The 15,670-nt window shown below is 34.7% G+C and overlaps 1 protein-coding gene across 2 annotated transcripts; it reads left to right on the forward strand.

Annotated features, from left to right (window-relative positions):
* Positions 1 to 1,920: 1,920 nt before the first annotated feature.
* Positions 1,921 to 10,849, forward strand: LOC136346962 (ras-like GTP-binding protein RhoL). Of its 2 annotated transcripts, XM_066296551.1 has the most exons (6): positions 1,931 to 2,052; positions 2,121 to 2,179; positions 2,269 to 2,446; positions 10,185 to 10,299; positions 10,393 to 10,510; positions 10,565 to 10,849. In XM_066296551.1, exons 3-6 carry the CDS (start codon positions 2,298 to 2,300, stop codon positions 10,771 to 10,773), a joined length of 591 nt encoding a protein of 196 aa, XP_066152648.1. In that variant the 5' UTR covers positions 1,931 to 2,052; positions 2,121 to 2,179; positions 2,269 to 2,297; the 3' UTR covers positions 10,774 to 10,849. The 2 variants fall into 2 exon arrangements, with proteins under 2 accessions (XP_066152647.1, XP_066152648.1); XM_066296550.1 differs by lacking the exon at positions 2,121 to 2,179 and having other exon boundaries at positions 1,921 to 2,052.
* The last annotated feature ends 4,821 nt before the right edge of the window (positions 10,850 to 15,670 follow it).

The following is a 15,670-nucleotide window of genomic DNA, read 5'->3' on the forward strand; positions in this document are numbered from 1 at the left end:
GTTGTATTCTCTCTGCTCATGGATAAATCGGTAGAAGACCAATCGTAGATTAAGATCCGGAGGCAAAAGGTCTTGTACCTGTTGGATATGGTATGGATAAAGCAGTTGTTCTTTTAAAGTTCTATTAACAACATCTTTCGATACTCCTATTTCTAAACCTAAGCGTCTGGTGCTTCATTTTGGATTTTCATTGACTTGATCTAAAATTTCTTCTTCAATTTCAGGAATCCTTGTCTACGTTCCCGTCCATAATTAGCAGTTACAGGAATAAAGCTGCCGGTTTCGCGAAGTCACCTCTCGATGGCACCAAATGTTTGGTGGTTTGGTATGCGTCGATTTGGAAACCTTTCGTTGTACACCCTAACCCTTTCGCGACCATTTCCTTGACAAAATCCATAAACTAATAACATATCTGTCATTTCTACATTTGTGTAAACTTCGGTCATTTTAAAAATTGAACTTGCACAAAATTTAAAATTATTGTTCAAGATATGCAGCGAACTTTGAGCTTCAAATATCTCAAGAAGGAAGCCTCGTAGAGATTTTTAACAAGAGACCTTTTTTCCTTAGAAAATGTAGGAAAACACAAGTTTAGTCATAAATAAATTTTATACCGGGTGATGAAAAAGTTATGTCCTTTTAAAGAGGGTTCATCGAGCTCTGACAACGCCCTCTACATTGTGCATCGAAAATGTAAACGGATTCCGATTTCTTATCCCCAAAAACCGCCCGATACGACATTTTGTGTAGATAGCAGCATTACCAACCAAGAAATTAATTTTTTTGCTTTTTTTTGTTTTCACTTTGACGCCCTGTATTTCGAAAACCGTCCACTTTTGGACTAAGGTAAATTGGGTTAAATCGTCATGTTTTGACCTCAGAAACCTGTGGTAGAATTTTGTACAGATCTTTTAGAGACACCCTATATAACGTTTGTTCATTTTGCGATCTTGTACAATTCTCTCTAAATAAAGGGGTGTTCTGCTGCATCAACACTACTTCATTAGGATTGCCTAGTAGTTGGCCTTGCTGATTCATTTCGACACCTTGTCGCACGATATCTTAAACAACCTTGGTAGATTGCCGGACATCACTCGCCGAATATGATATAGTTATATGACCACCCCATAAAGGCTTATTGCTTTAAAGGTGTAAACATATAAATAACTCTATGACTGAATGTTTCGTTTAGAAGACCATAAATTGTCTTAGGCTAATGTTAAGGATGCCGGAAGAGATTCGGATTTTATATGAGCTTATTAGTTACAATCATAACATAGACCAACAGATTTATTGGTTTGGTTAACGATGGTATTTTCGGGGCATAAGGAGGGGCTCAAACGAGCATGGTTTTTCTCTAGTTAGTTCTTAAGCTGATGTGGTGACCGAATTAACTCAACATATTCAGATTGTAATCCATTGAATAATAAATAATTATTTTTCTTTGCGTTCACGATTCACCAATAAAATTATATCCTTATCACTTTACTTTTATTTTTGTTTACACTAACAGACCGCTCGAAAACCTGTTTATCGTTCAACAGTTAAACGGGCACTTGCGGTAAAGATATCGCAAGAAAATAGCATAAACTTGAATATATGCAGGTTTCACCTTTTATCTGTAGGAGAGGAACCATCGTTAATGATACATTTGAAAGCAAAGTTATGAAATGAAGCTACTTGCTTTCACTGATTTTGTTTACAAAATTAAATTCTAGTTAATAGAGCCTGTTAATCGCAATTAAAGTCATGACAAGGGATTATCAGTCGCTAAGGTTTTCATCAATTTTGGGAATATCTCTACATATAAACGCCTGTACGTTGGTTAATGGTCGTACCCACGCTACTATTTTGTAATGGAATTTCGGAGAAGCGACTTATCAATGGAGCAGTTATCTTATCTGGTAAGGTGATAGATTACAGCTGTTGGCACGTCTAAAATGTGAATTATTTTAGTTAAAATTAATAGCAATTTTTACTTTTAAGCCAAAGTGTACAGGCGTGTTGGCTGGAGGTACTGTTGCGGAAGAACATAATTAGGTTCTATTGAAAGTAAGTATTGTTTTAAATACTTGAAAACGTTCGCAAAAATCATTTAAGTGACAAGAGTCGTAAAACAGTAGGAAATAACAAATAAGTGACATCATTATTGGCGTGTTAGTATGTTCTCGCTAATTAGGTGTGTAAAAAATTATCATCTTTTAAAATTATTGGCTATTTTTAATTTTATTAAAAAGATCCTTTCTTGCAAAACCATTTGTTTTTTAGAAAAATTGGGAGCCAGAGATGATGTGAAAATGTCAAGAAAATCGCAAAGGGGAAAGGGTAAATCCGCTTCAGATAGGATAATAAGGATCACCGTAGTAGGAGACGGGGACACAGGGAAAACATGTCTTCTTATTGTATATAAAGACAAAAAATTTGACGACAGATATATACCGACGATGTAAGAACCGGAAGGATTATTATGTAACATTGCATGTGTCTTCAATCAGATTGACTTGGGAGGTTTACTGATACGTTATGTGGGGTTAGCCATCCAACCTGTTCATTACAAAAATTTTTCTTCCCACTATCGTGGCCTAATGAAATTTGATTTCATACTAGAATCGGCCATTTAGAATCCAAGTAAAATTTATTAATTATATTATTATACAGGATGTCCCAGAATGAAGGGGTCAACGCTTAACCAGATGTTCCTTGGTCAAAAATATATCAATTCATGGTGATATACTTATAGACGAAATTGTCTCCTTTTTGGAGATACAAGCTCTTAAAGTTTCACTTTTTTGTTGTTTTTTTTTAATGAAATTCCCGGTCAGTTACGCAACTTTTTTTTATCTCTTATTGAATTTTGATTTGGAGCTTCCATTAGACGAAAAAAAATTAATGGAGGAAATAATGCCCCTCTTCAATGGCCACCTAGATCTCCAGATCTAACTCCCTGCGACTTTTCCATTTGTGGTACGCTAAAATCTTGTGCATATGCTGTTCCTATTCAAATTGAAGACCACCTAAGACCACCATAAGAAATAGAATTTTGCAAGCAGCTGATGGAATGCGCAATGATCCAATGATGTTGGGAAGATTTAAATTTAATTTTTTTTTCGACGCGTGAATCTCTGTATTCGAGAACGGGGTGGTCACGTTGAGCACTTATTAAATTAATTGTTTATTGAAATGCATGCTTTTATTTCCTTCTGAAGGGTATGCATTGACTGACATTATCAACAATTTTAATTTTTTTTCGTCTAATGGAGGCTCCAAATCAGAATTCAATAAAAGATAATAAAGTTGCGTAACTAACGGGGAATTTCATTAAAAAAAACAACCGTCTGCATGAACGAATAAAAAAGTTCTGGTGTATTTAACATTCGACCTTATAGCAATTGACCACTATCCCTGGTGGTTTTACCATAATAAGCCCCATCGAATGTGCTCCGAGAACCAGAAAGATTATACCCCAAATTTCGTAGCAATCCATCTAGCCGTTTTCGACTTATCTGCAAAACTTAAAAAAAGTGAGACTTTAAGAGCATGTATCTCCAGAAGGAGACAATTTCGTATATACAGTCAATACTTAGAAAATTCGTATTAATGGTGGCATAAACAAAATATCTAACAAGTATTCAAAGGAAGGCTTTTATTTTCAAAAAGTACATTAACATTAACATTAAAACCATACAAAACATTTGCCGAAAATAAATGGGGTACATCAAATAATCCTAAGTAACATTGGTTCAGTTTTGCTCCACTAATATTAACATTGAACACTTTGGTCGACATTGACACTAATATTTGGTCCAGAGACCTTTAGTTTTTTTAACAGCTAATATAGGCGAGTACGAACCATTTAATCGCATATCTTCCGTTAATGAACATCATAATTCAAAATCTTTAAACAATGAAGCCGATTTCAAAGTTTCAAAGAAAATTAATTGAAAAATCACTGATTGATGGAAGATCCACACGGGAAATCGCATTTCAATTAAATATAAGTCAATCCACAGTACAAAGGGTAAAAAATAAGTGCAAAATTTCCTTCAAAATAAATAAAGGTGGCCAACCAAAAAAGATGTCTGCGCAAGATACTAGAAGAGTAATTAGATATTTGGGCAGTGGTGGAGCCTCTTCGGCCTCCAAAGCAGCCGTGTTGCTGCGAGGGGATACTGGGAAATCGGTGAGCAAATGGACAGTCCAACGAGCTTTACATCAGTCCAAATTTGTTGCTGTGGAGAAGAAGAAGAAATCCCTACTTTCTAAGAAGAATATTAGGGCACGACTAGATTTTGTAAAAAGATATGAGGCATAAACCGAGAAGGATTGGATGAAGATTATTTGGTCTGATGAAACTAAAGTTAACAGATATGCAACAGATGGTCGACATTGGAGCTGGAAACGAGAGGGAGAATCCATGAAACTAAAAGATTTCATTCTGACGGTGAAACATGGGGGAGGAAATATTAAAGCTTGGGGCTGTACGTCGGGATATGGGGTTGGACCATTGAAGAAAATAAATGGGATAATGAACCAGCACATCTATAAAGCCATTTTAAATGATCACCTAATAGATACTGTTAATAATATGCCTTATCCCACTAGCAAAGTAATTTTCCAACAAGACAACGACCCCAAGCATACCGCAAAATCTGCGAAGGAATGGTTGGGTACCCAAAAATTTAAGGTTTTGCAGTGGCCGGCACAAAGTCCCGACCTAAATCCCATTGAGAATCTATGGGCTTACGTGAAATATCATCTGGTCAACGACTACGATTCGCCACCATATCTTCACTTAAAGTTTTATGGGAGAGAATAGAAGAAGTATGGGACCAAATTCCACCTGATTTCTGTGAAACACTAACAAAAAGCATGCCAAGACGTCTACTAGCTGTTAAAAAAGCTAAAGGTCTCTGGACCAAATATTAGTGTCAATGTCGACCAAAGTGTTCAATGTTAATATTAGTGGAGCAAAACTGAACCAATGTTATTTAGGATTATTTGATGTACCCCATTTATTTTCGGCAAATGTTTTGTATGGTTTTAATGTTAATGTTAATGTACTTTTTGAAAATAAAAGCCTTCCTTTGAATACTTGTTAGATATTTTGTTTATGCCACCATTAATACGAATTTTCTAAGTATTGACTCAGTTCTGCACCTAACTGTAAGTATATCATCATGAATCGATATATATTTTATCACGGAATGTATGCTTAAGCGTTGACCCCCTTATTCTGGGACACCCTGTATATGAATTATTTTCGAAATGGCGGCACTTCTAAGCAGCTACCAACTTGGTTATTTTAAATTAATCCCCTAATTTTTTTTCATTTTCAGATTTCTAGTTAAATTTTAAGGCCAGTTTGTGTGAATTGCCTTATACCAAGAATTGAGTATTATATCAGAAAACTTGACAATGTTAACAGATGGAAGATCCCACGGAAATCGGTATTGTGTGTTAACCACTGCGTATTTTAGAATCGCCGTTTTGGGGCTCATAGAGGACCAAATAAGCTGTCTTTCGGTGTACATAATTAGTTGTGAGAAAAAGTTTTAAATAGGCGAGTGATTAAGTTTTGAAGTTATACAAGTTCGAAAGCGTATTTCGAGGGTTGTGGAAGACTTTTAGTGAGGTTGAAATACATTAAAATATTGCTTATTGAGTCCTCTTTGAGTCCTAGAACATCGACTTAAAAATTCGCAGAGGTTAGTGCCCAATACTGATTTCCTTGGGGTCTTACAGTTGTCAAAAATCTTCCATGTAACTCGGAAATAGTACATTTTAAACATAAGACACTTTATACGTGCGGCTCTAAATTGTACCCACTCCCTTGTTAGCTTTCTATTGGGTTGTTCGATAATTAATGTCGTATTTTTTTATGTTTTTTTCAAAGTGAATATACTTATATTAATAATAAATATTAATCAATGATGTAGTGGCCACCTTGGTGGATGACCTTTTGCCATCTTTCGGCAAGTTGGAAAATTCCGCGTTCAAAAAAGCCTTGATTTTTAGAAGTAAAAAATTGATTTAACACATTTTAACGGCTTGATCAGAATTGAAATTTTTACCATTCAAATGATTTTGAAGAGAACGAAACAAACAATAATCTGATGGCGCCAAGTCAGGGCTATATGGTGGATGAGGTATCAGTTCCCAAATTAGTTCCAATAATTTTTGACGCGTTATTAAAGACGTATGGGGTCTAGGGTTATCATGATGGAACAGTACCCCTTTGCGATTGGCGAGTTCAGGACGTTTTCTTTTGATTTCTTCGTTCAATTTCCATAGCTGACGACAGTAAACATTCGAATTAATAGTTTGGTTTCTCGAAAGCAATTCAAAATAAAAAATACCCTTGTTATCCCCCACACAGATAGCAAAATCTTCTTTTGATGAATATTGGCTTTGGACGTCGATTGCGTAGGTTTATCTTGTCTGGTCCATGATCGTTTTCGTACTACGTTCTCGTAGACAAACCATTTTTCATCACCCGTTATGACTTTTTTTAGAAGTGGGTCGTTTTGGTTACGATTCAGCAAAGAATCGCATATGTCAATGCGTTGGGTAAGGTGAATTTCCTTCAATTCGTGAAGAACCCAAGCATCCAATTTGCTAACGTACCCAAGCTTATTTAAATGCAGAGAAACGGTTGAATTCGATATGTTCAACTTTTCTGCTAACTCTCGAGTTGTCATACGCCGATTAGCTTCGATTAAGGCCTTTATTTTATCGGTATCAATGGTGATTGGGTGTCCAGTGTGTGCTGCATCTTGGACATTAAAATTTCCAGAACGAAAGCGAGAAAACCAACGCTGGCACTGGCGTTCAGTAAGGCAGTTCTCACCATAAACTTCACACAATTTCTTCTGAGCTTGTACTGAATTTTTGCCCTTTCGAAAGTGAAATAATAAAATGTATCGATAATGCTCACTTTGACTGTCCATCTTCAACTTAAATTTTAAACAACTTCTTGTTTACTGATCACGTTCAATTTTCGATCGAAAAAAGTCTAAAACATAACCTTTAAAATGGCATATAATAATATAAGCGACGAGATCACTATTACTCGATATGTATAAATTAAGCCATCTATGAGAATAAAACGACATTAATTATCGAACAACCCAATAACAAATTATTATTTTTTAAAAAATCAAAAGCAATACGAAATAGGACAAAAAATACTATTTTTTGACATTTGATTATTTTTTTTAATGTTGCTTACATTACCGGTAGTGTGAAATAGCAGATTTTTAAAAATAGGAACATGAGTCGAGTGATATCTCAAATTAAAGGTAATTCAAAATTGCACTAAATAGTGTAATGGGATGCAAAACCTATAAATTAATTTTTAGGAAAAACAACTATACATTTGACAAAAAATGCAATATAAACTCAATTGAATAGAGCGTAGAAATATAAAAACTTGCTTGTTGATAGGAAATCGCTTTTTTTTCGATTTTGTGCTCACAAACAGTTTTTGATTATTTTTACTTATTTCTCTTTTAAACCACAAATTGTGAGTAACAAATCGAAAACACATCAATTCACTATCAACAAACAACGTTTTTCACTTGCTACGAACTATTTACCTGAATTTATATTGCTTTTTTATCAAGTTTATAGCTGTTTTTCTCAAAAACTAATTGATAGATTTTGAATTGCTATACAGCATTGAATGCGGCTTTGACAAACCTCCAATTTAAGGTGTCACTTGACCTATGTTTCAATTTTAAAAAATTCGCCATTTTTAGCTACTGGTGACGTAAGAAACATTAAAAAATGCGCAGGGTGCGCCAATTAAAACGAAACAGAGTTGTATTCTCGGTTGATAAAGATTATGCAAAAATGCTCGCACACGTTAACTTTAGTGTGGAGGGGGAAGATTTTTTATTAGATATTTACGGTGATTGCCTTCACCCCTTGAGCAGGGGATAAACCATCTCTAAAGTTTCAAATGGGAAGGGGGGTCAAGTGATACATCAAATTAAAGGATTTTTGAAGATCTTTATGGCAACACAAAAATTTCTTACTTTGAAGCAGCCGCTGATGAGTGAATCGATCATTTTTTCATGAGCATTACAAATACAAAACACAAGAGCACCTAAATCAATTGTTCAAAATGTTGTCCGTTAACTTCCTGATAATAAAACAAGTTTGTTTCGAGTCGCTGTCGTACCTTCTGGAGTAATTCGGGGGTGATTTAGCGGCATTCATTAACAATACGTTCTCGCAAAATTTCTAATATCCCTGGAGGAGTGGAATACATTTTGGACTTGAGATGACCCCATGAGAAAAAATCTAATGGAGTCAAATCTGGAGACCTCGCAGGCCATTGAATTGGGCCCCTTCTACCAATCCAATGACCAGGAAAATTTTCATTTAGAAAGTGCCGAACCTAGTTAGGTGGTGCACCATCTTGGTGAAATGTCAATAAGTTTTCTGAATAATTCGGATTATTTTCCACAAGATCTACCAGTTGGGGATAAGCAAAGCCTTCCAGTAACTGAAGATAAATCTCGTCGGTCAGATTTCCGGGAATAAAATATGGTTCCATAATGTGGTCTCCAAAAATACCTGTTCAAACGTTTAATTTTTGAGGGTGTTGTGTGTGGGCTTCGTGGAAGATATTTGGATTAATGTCTGACTAATATCTTCAGTTGTGACGATTAACAATGCCATTTAAAGAACAACTTGCTTCATCCAAAGAGCAGATGTTGAAAATAAAATTGTGGTTTTCAGCGGCTCTTTGACTTATGAGCTCACAAAACTGTAGTCGAAGGTCAAAATCGTCCTTATTTGATTCTTGGACAAGTTTAATTTTATAGGGGTGAAATTTATATGACTTTAAAATTCTGCGAATGCTGGTTGCACTTATTCCAGTGGTAGTTGACAATTGTCTTCTACTAGTTGTTGGTTTTAAAACCATTTGTCCTAAAACCCCTATCTCCATCCCTTCATTTCTTACCGGGCGTCTACGATTTGTTTTTACGTTAAGCATTTAACCAGTTTCTCTAAGCTTCTGTACTAATTCCAGCACATACTTTCGACTTACATACTCCTCCCCATAACGTTGGTGGAAACATTGGCTGCTTGGTTCGCACATTTTCCATTTACGAAAAATAATTCAATAATTTCAATTTTCTCTGCAGTGGGATAAACCATTTTTAACAATTAACACAAGCGATAAATTACCAGGTTACTTGAGACTCACAAACCGAATGGGTTTAATAGCCGACGTTTTCGATACTTCCAGGCAAAAACGTGTTAAACAATGATTTTATTTTTAGTATAGCAAAAAACATTAAATTTTATCCATTTTGAATTCCTTCTCAAAAATGATTAGATCGCACCTCACTTCAACAGATAAAAAGGGAAAATGTTAATTTGATCATAGCATTTAATTTCTATTTCTTGATTCATAAAACATATGATTATTACCTAACAAAATCCATGATTTTAGCATAAATTTTGGTTCATGAAGAAATAATTGATTTACTCATCAGCGGCTGCTTCAAAGTAAGAAATTTTTGTATCACCATAAAGACCTTCAAAAAGCCTTTAATTTGATGTATCGCTCGACCTCCCTTCCCATTTAAAATTTTAGGGGTGGTTCATCCCCTGCTCAGGGGGTGAAGGCAATCACCGTAAATATCTAATAAAAAATCTTCCCCCTCTACATTAAAGTTAACGTGTGCGAGCATTTTTTGCATAACTCTTTTATCAACCGAGAAAACAGCTCTGTTTCGTTTTAGTTAGCGCACCCTGTATAATAAGTTAACAGTGTGAGACAATTTAGAATCGCAAGGTATAAGCTGAATTTAACTGGACAAACTTTAATGATGAATCCCAAAATGACAAGAAAATTGGGGGGTTTCGTTGAAAATAACGAGGTTAGTAGCTACTTCTGGTATAATCAGAAATGCCGTAATTTTGGAAATATGGTTTTTCGATTCTAAATGGTCGATTCTAGCCTGAAACTGGATTTCATTGGGATACAATAGTGGGGAATCAGAATTTTTCTAATGAACAGGTTGCGTGGCTGTTACTGTGTATAGTAATACCCGTAATACGAGTGATGAATGCAAGATGGGTTACTCAAATCCATCCAGGAGTTTATGGCAAAATAATGCTAACTGAGAATCTAAGGATTGAACCTAAGTAGTTTAAAACGTTTTTAGATTTGATGAATATTCTATGACCATACCTATAAATTATGAACCGTATACGATTATTCTCTCCGACACTGCTGGTCAAGAGGAGTTTGACAAGTTGAGAAGACTAGCATATAGATTCGTAAGCATCGTTAATTTAATTAAAAATCAGCGTTTTGCCACCGTCTGTCTTTAAATTATGAGAAGTAATTGAGCACTAATATTGAAATTTCAGGCAGACGTATTCCTTCTTTGTTACTCAATAGCCGAAAGAAGCTCTTTCGAGAACGTCTCACTAACATGGGCGCCGGAATTGAAGAAGTGTCGCTCATCCGCAAAAATCATCTTAGTTGGTAAGAATTTTGCATTAGATGGTTTATCTTAAAATATTAGTCACCTCACTTTAGCGACGAAAATCGATTTGCTCGCTAAAAGAAAGGTGACAACAGAAGAAGGAGAGGCACTGGCCAAAGATATTGGTGCCGCTGGCTTCATTGAAACTTCAGCTAAGAATCAGTGGAACATCGATGCTGCTTTCCAGATGGCATTAATGGCTGTGCTTCAGCGTAGGAATCAGGTTCAGCGAACTTCAAGAACGTCATGTTGTTTATTATGATATTCTAGATTTAGTGATATGACCCAATGGACAGATTGTCTGTAGCACCGCTTATTACACCTACCTGATTTTTGAATTTTGCAACAATGTTATTTAAAGTATCCATGAATTATACAGGATGATTCATTGGAATTGGGACACAACAAAATCCGAGTTAGGGGGCACCAAAATATGGTGATTGGAGACAACATGCGTTACACCAATGTTGTGTGTTTTAGAACTGAAGCGTGTTAAAGGTTGAAATTATATTTTTAAGTTTCTTAATAACTTTTTGTGTTTTTATAGCATCAACGGCAAAAATTGGTCTAATTCGGGTTTGTAAAATGCCAAGTAGGAATTTTTCCCTAATTTCAGCTTTATTTTAGCTCATACAGGACGCTAGTTACAATCCACCGCTCGGTATATTTGATCATTTTTTATGAGTGCGACTAAGGTCAACATTTATTCAGTGTTATGAAACGAAAGAGGGTTAATTTTTACTCAAAAAGGTAATATTTGTTAATTCCGGTACCTCTTTTCATTTACGAGATTTTTACCCATAAGCTAATTCCTGTTTTACCATTTCAAATTCTTAATTAATTAAAAAAATCAATCTTTCAATCGTTAAAAAAATGAGAAGTCATTAACAAATGAAAAATAAGTTTTATAACAAAATTCATTTAAGCAAAAACGCAAATCATATGGCGCATCTCACTAAAGGAAAAGTCATTATGCCTTGGCACCGCTACTTTTAAATCACAAATTTTTTCTTAAAATGAATCACTGGCAAGAAAATAGTCTCATTGCTTTAACAAGATAAAGTAACAACAACTAAGTAATGCGCTGCCATGCGAGCGACCCATGGTCACCATCGTTTTTGAGGATTTGAAATGGTACGACACGAATTGGTTTATGGGTAAAAAACGGACAGAGATATCGAAATTAAACGAAAATATCTCTCTTAAATAAAATTAGACACTGTTTTATTATACTTAATAAAATTTGACTTTAATTGCACTCGTAAAAAAATATGACCTAATATACCGACGCGGTGGGTTCTAACTAGCACCTTCGAGGATCTACAAAAGATTAGATCAAAATTCTTACTTGTCATCTTAGAAAACTTAAACATAAAAATTTTGGTATTGATGCTTCGAAAACACAAAAAGTCATCAAAGACTATTAAAACTAAATTTTCACCTTTAACACCTTGTAATTCTGGAACACGCAACATTGGTGTGAAGTATTAGCCCTACCGGAAAGTTCTCTCTGATAATTTCGTCTCAGGTTTTAACATGTATGCGCATACTCTTTTGAGCCATATATGGCCGTGTTTTTTTATAACTGCATGTATGTACATGTTTCTTCGAAATTAACTACAGTGAAGATATCTCATATCATTATGAAGTTAGATGCGATCGTGAAACATGGGTACTAATAAAGTTCATTTGAGGCGCTGTATGTTGTGTGAGTTCTAACAGGGTAGAGATGCTACCGAAACATGTTGAAATTTAGTGAAAGTTTTTGAAGAAGATGCTGGTTCAGAAAGAACATATAGGAGATGGTTCGAAGAATTTGAAGCAGGTGATTTCGATTTTAGTGATAAGGCACACTCTAGGTGGCCATCTCTGATTGATGACGATATTGTAAAAACAGGATACGCCAAGATCTTTTTCTAACAACATCGGAGACCGCGGAGAAACTTAACTCAGCTCAACAAACCATTTCGGACCATATTCGGAAGCTAGAATTGATCTATAAATATTCCAGATGAATTCCTCATGAGTTAAGTGACAAAAATTTGCATGCTCACATCGTCATATGCACATCTCTGCTTGCTCGGAACAAAAGTGCACCTTTCTTGGACCGTATGATAACTGGTGATGAAAAGTGGATTATGTATAAAAACATTGTAAGGAAAAGAGCGTACCTTAATCCCGGACAACTTACCCCCTCCACTCCTAAACTTGGATTGAACCTTGAAAAGAGAAAGCTGTGTACACGGTGGGACATCCACGGACCAATCCATTACAAGCTTTTAAAACCCAACGAAAAGCTCAATTCAGAGAAATACTGTTGGCAAATGGATGAGTTAAAGAAAGCACCCCAAGAAACTATGGATGATGGAGATGTTTAACAGGAAGCAAGTCATATTGCATCACGAGAATATCAAACCACGTACAGCTTTAGCGACTCACCAGAAAATCGCGGAGCTAGGCTGGGAAATTCTCTCGTATCCACCATACTCCCCAGACCTTGCACCCTCTGATTTTCACTTGTTCCTCTCTTCGCAAATTTTTTTGGCGGGAAAATAGTTCAAAAATAAAAAAGATGTCAAAACAGCGCTTTTTGAGTTTTTTGTCTTCAAAGACGAGGCTTTTTTCAAAAATGGGGTTTACAAATTGCCATCCCTCTGGCAAGAACTCATAAACAATAATGGAAATTATATCGTCTAATAAATATTGTTGGATGCATCACAAATTGCATAATTTTCTTTTTCTTCATAATCGGACAGAACTTTCCGGTAGACTTAATATATTCGGTTCAATTGTGATACTTTGGTGTCCTCTACCTTGGGTTTTGCCATATCCCATTCCCAATAAATTACCCTATATATGAATCAAGTTTAAAAAAATGAATGTAATGTGGTATTTTTTCACATTTTTCTTTTTACACATCTCTGCTATCGGAATAACAGCCTCTGTAGGTACCTGTATGATTACTGGGCACCTATGTCAACCAACAGACCAATAGGCGTGTTCCGACTTATATACAAATTAATCGTATAATGTTATCAGACGATGACTTACAAGGCGATTTTACTCGCAATAAGTGAAAAACAAAGGAACATGAAATTAAAAAAAAAACACGAGAATGCGAAAAAAATATATAGTAGTGATTGAAAAATCACATAAAAATCTGGCATTCAATATAATGTGAAAATAAACGTAGGGCTTAGTGTTTAATTTTTTTTTAATTTCGTATACAGGGTGTCCAACGAATATAGGCCACAATCCGTATCTTGGAAACAATGACTAGGAAATTATTGAAAATTGGGCATTATACTAAAGTGGAGGTGATCTATTGATTAAAATTATTTTCATGAAAATACCACTTCCGCTCATACCAGAAATGAATATCAAGTCGCTCATTTTAAATGAAACACCCTATATATTATAAAAAATTTTGATTCTATGGAACATTATGAATATTTTTTGTGTATAGTGTTCTATATCTATATCTGAAACTAACCGTTTTCATGTTATTAAAAAAAAACACTTTTCAATGTTCGGTACTTAACAATTTATTTTAAATAACGTCCAGAGTTACTAGGTGGCGCAACAATCGTCAACAATAGCCTTTTTTCTTCTGTAAGATGTTTTGACAGATCTGCGCATTTAAAAATGATCTATTATACGTTTGAGGAGTTTTCGTGATGGCTTCGGTTTTTCTGGATATTCAATACCAAATGTATGACATGTTCTGGTTAATACTTTGTTACATTCACCATAAATAATAAATCTATTGAGATAATCTTCGTTTGAATAATTTACGAGAACCGCCATACTTAAATTCTGGCGAGCAGCGCCACCTAGTAACTCTAGACTTTATTTAAAATAAATTGTTAAGTACTGAATAATGAAAAGTTTTTGTTTTTTTAAATAAAATGAAAACGGTTAGATTTAGATATAGAACACTATACACGAAAAATATTCATAATGTTCCACAGAATCTAAATTTGCTATAATATACAGGGTGATTCTAGATAAATGGGACAAGCAAATATCTTGAAATCGGGAAGAACTACAAAAAAAATATTCAAAGTCTTCTTTATTTTCGGGACTTCAACTTTTTATAATGTCAATTTTTTTCAAGGTCACCTTCACCTGCCTTTTGGCGACAACTTCATTTTTTCAAATGTAACATCCAATTTTTTTGGAGATTCGAATTCTTTGTTGGCAGTAAAAATGTTTTTACTTGAAACATTTTTTGCTAAAAGTAATAAAATTCATAATAATACCAAACTCTTATCCCGCGAACGCTAGAAGTCCAATTTTATAAAATTTTTGTTAAAACAGTTAAATTAACAGTTAAAAACAGTTAATTTAGAGCAAAGGTTGACAATGTGGTTTTAACATAATGGTTGCCCCGCACATTATGCTAGGAATGTCAGAGAAGTTTTAAATAAACATTTCCCTCAAAGATGGATTGGGAGTGGTAGTGAAGTTAACTGACCAGCCCGATCACCGGATTTGACTTTTCCAGATTTTTTTTTGTGGGATCATTTAAAACAAGTAGTTTATAGTCGAGTACCAAATACTTCCGAAGACATGAAAATTCGGATCAAAAACGCTTGTCGAAACATTACAACTGAAATGCTGGAAAATACCAATCATTTCAAAACAGAATTGTTAAGTGCCTTGAACAGCAGGGGAACCATTTCGAACATCTGTTGGACTGATTTTTGTTATAATAAATTAAAATTTACTACAAAATTAATAAAAGTGTTAAAACAAATTAATAAAGTTTAATGAAATGTTTTTAATTTTGTGTCTCTTATTATTATGAATTTCGTTACTTTTAGCAAAAAATATTTCAAGTAAAAACATTTTTACTGCCAACAAAGAATTCAAATGTTTAAAAAAAAATTGGGTGTTACATTTGAAGAAATGAAGTTGACCCCAAAAGACAGATGAAGGTGACCTTGAAAAAAATATTGTCATTACAAAAAGTTGAGGCCCTGAAAATAAAGAAGACTTTGAACATTTTTTTTGTAGATCTTCCCAATTTCAAGATATTTGCTTGTCCCACTTATCTAGAATCACCCTGTATAGGGTGTTCCATTTTAAATAAACGAGTTGACATTTATTTCCGGTATAACCGGAAGTGGTATTGTCATGAAAATGTTTTTAATCAA

This window comes from Euwallacea fornicatus, chromosome 25 (genome assembly GCF_040115645.1).
Source record: "Euwallacea fornicatus isolate EFF26 chromosome 25, ASM4011564v1, whole genome shotgun sequence".
Taxonomy (NCBI): Eukaryota; Metazoa; Arthropoda; class Insecta; order Coleoptera; family Curculionidae; genus Euwallacea; species Euwallacea fornicatus.

Coding starts and splice junctions, on each gene's coding strand:
- LOC136346962 (XM_066296550.1), top strand. CDS start 2,298: ATGTCAAGAAAATCGCAAAGGGGAAAGGGTAAATCCGCTTCAGATAGG. Junction 10,300..10,392: donor GAAGACTAGCATATAGATTC/GTAAGCATCGTT, acceptor TTGAAATTTCAG/GCAGACGTATTCCTTCTTTG. Junction 10,511..10,564: donor CGCAAAAATCATCTTAGTTG/GTAAGAATTTTG, acceptor ACCTCACTTTAG/CGACGAAAATCGATTTGCTC.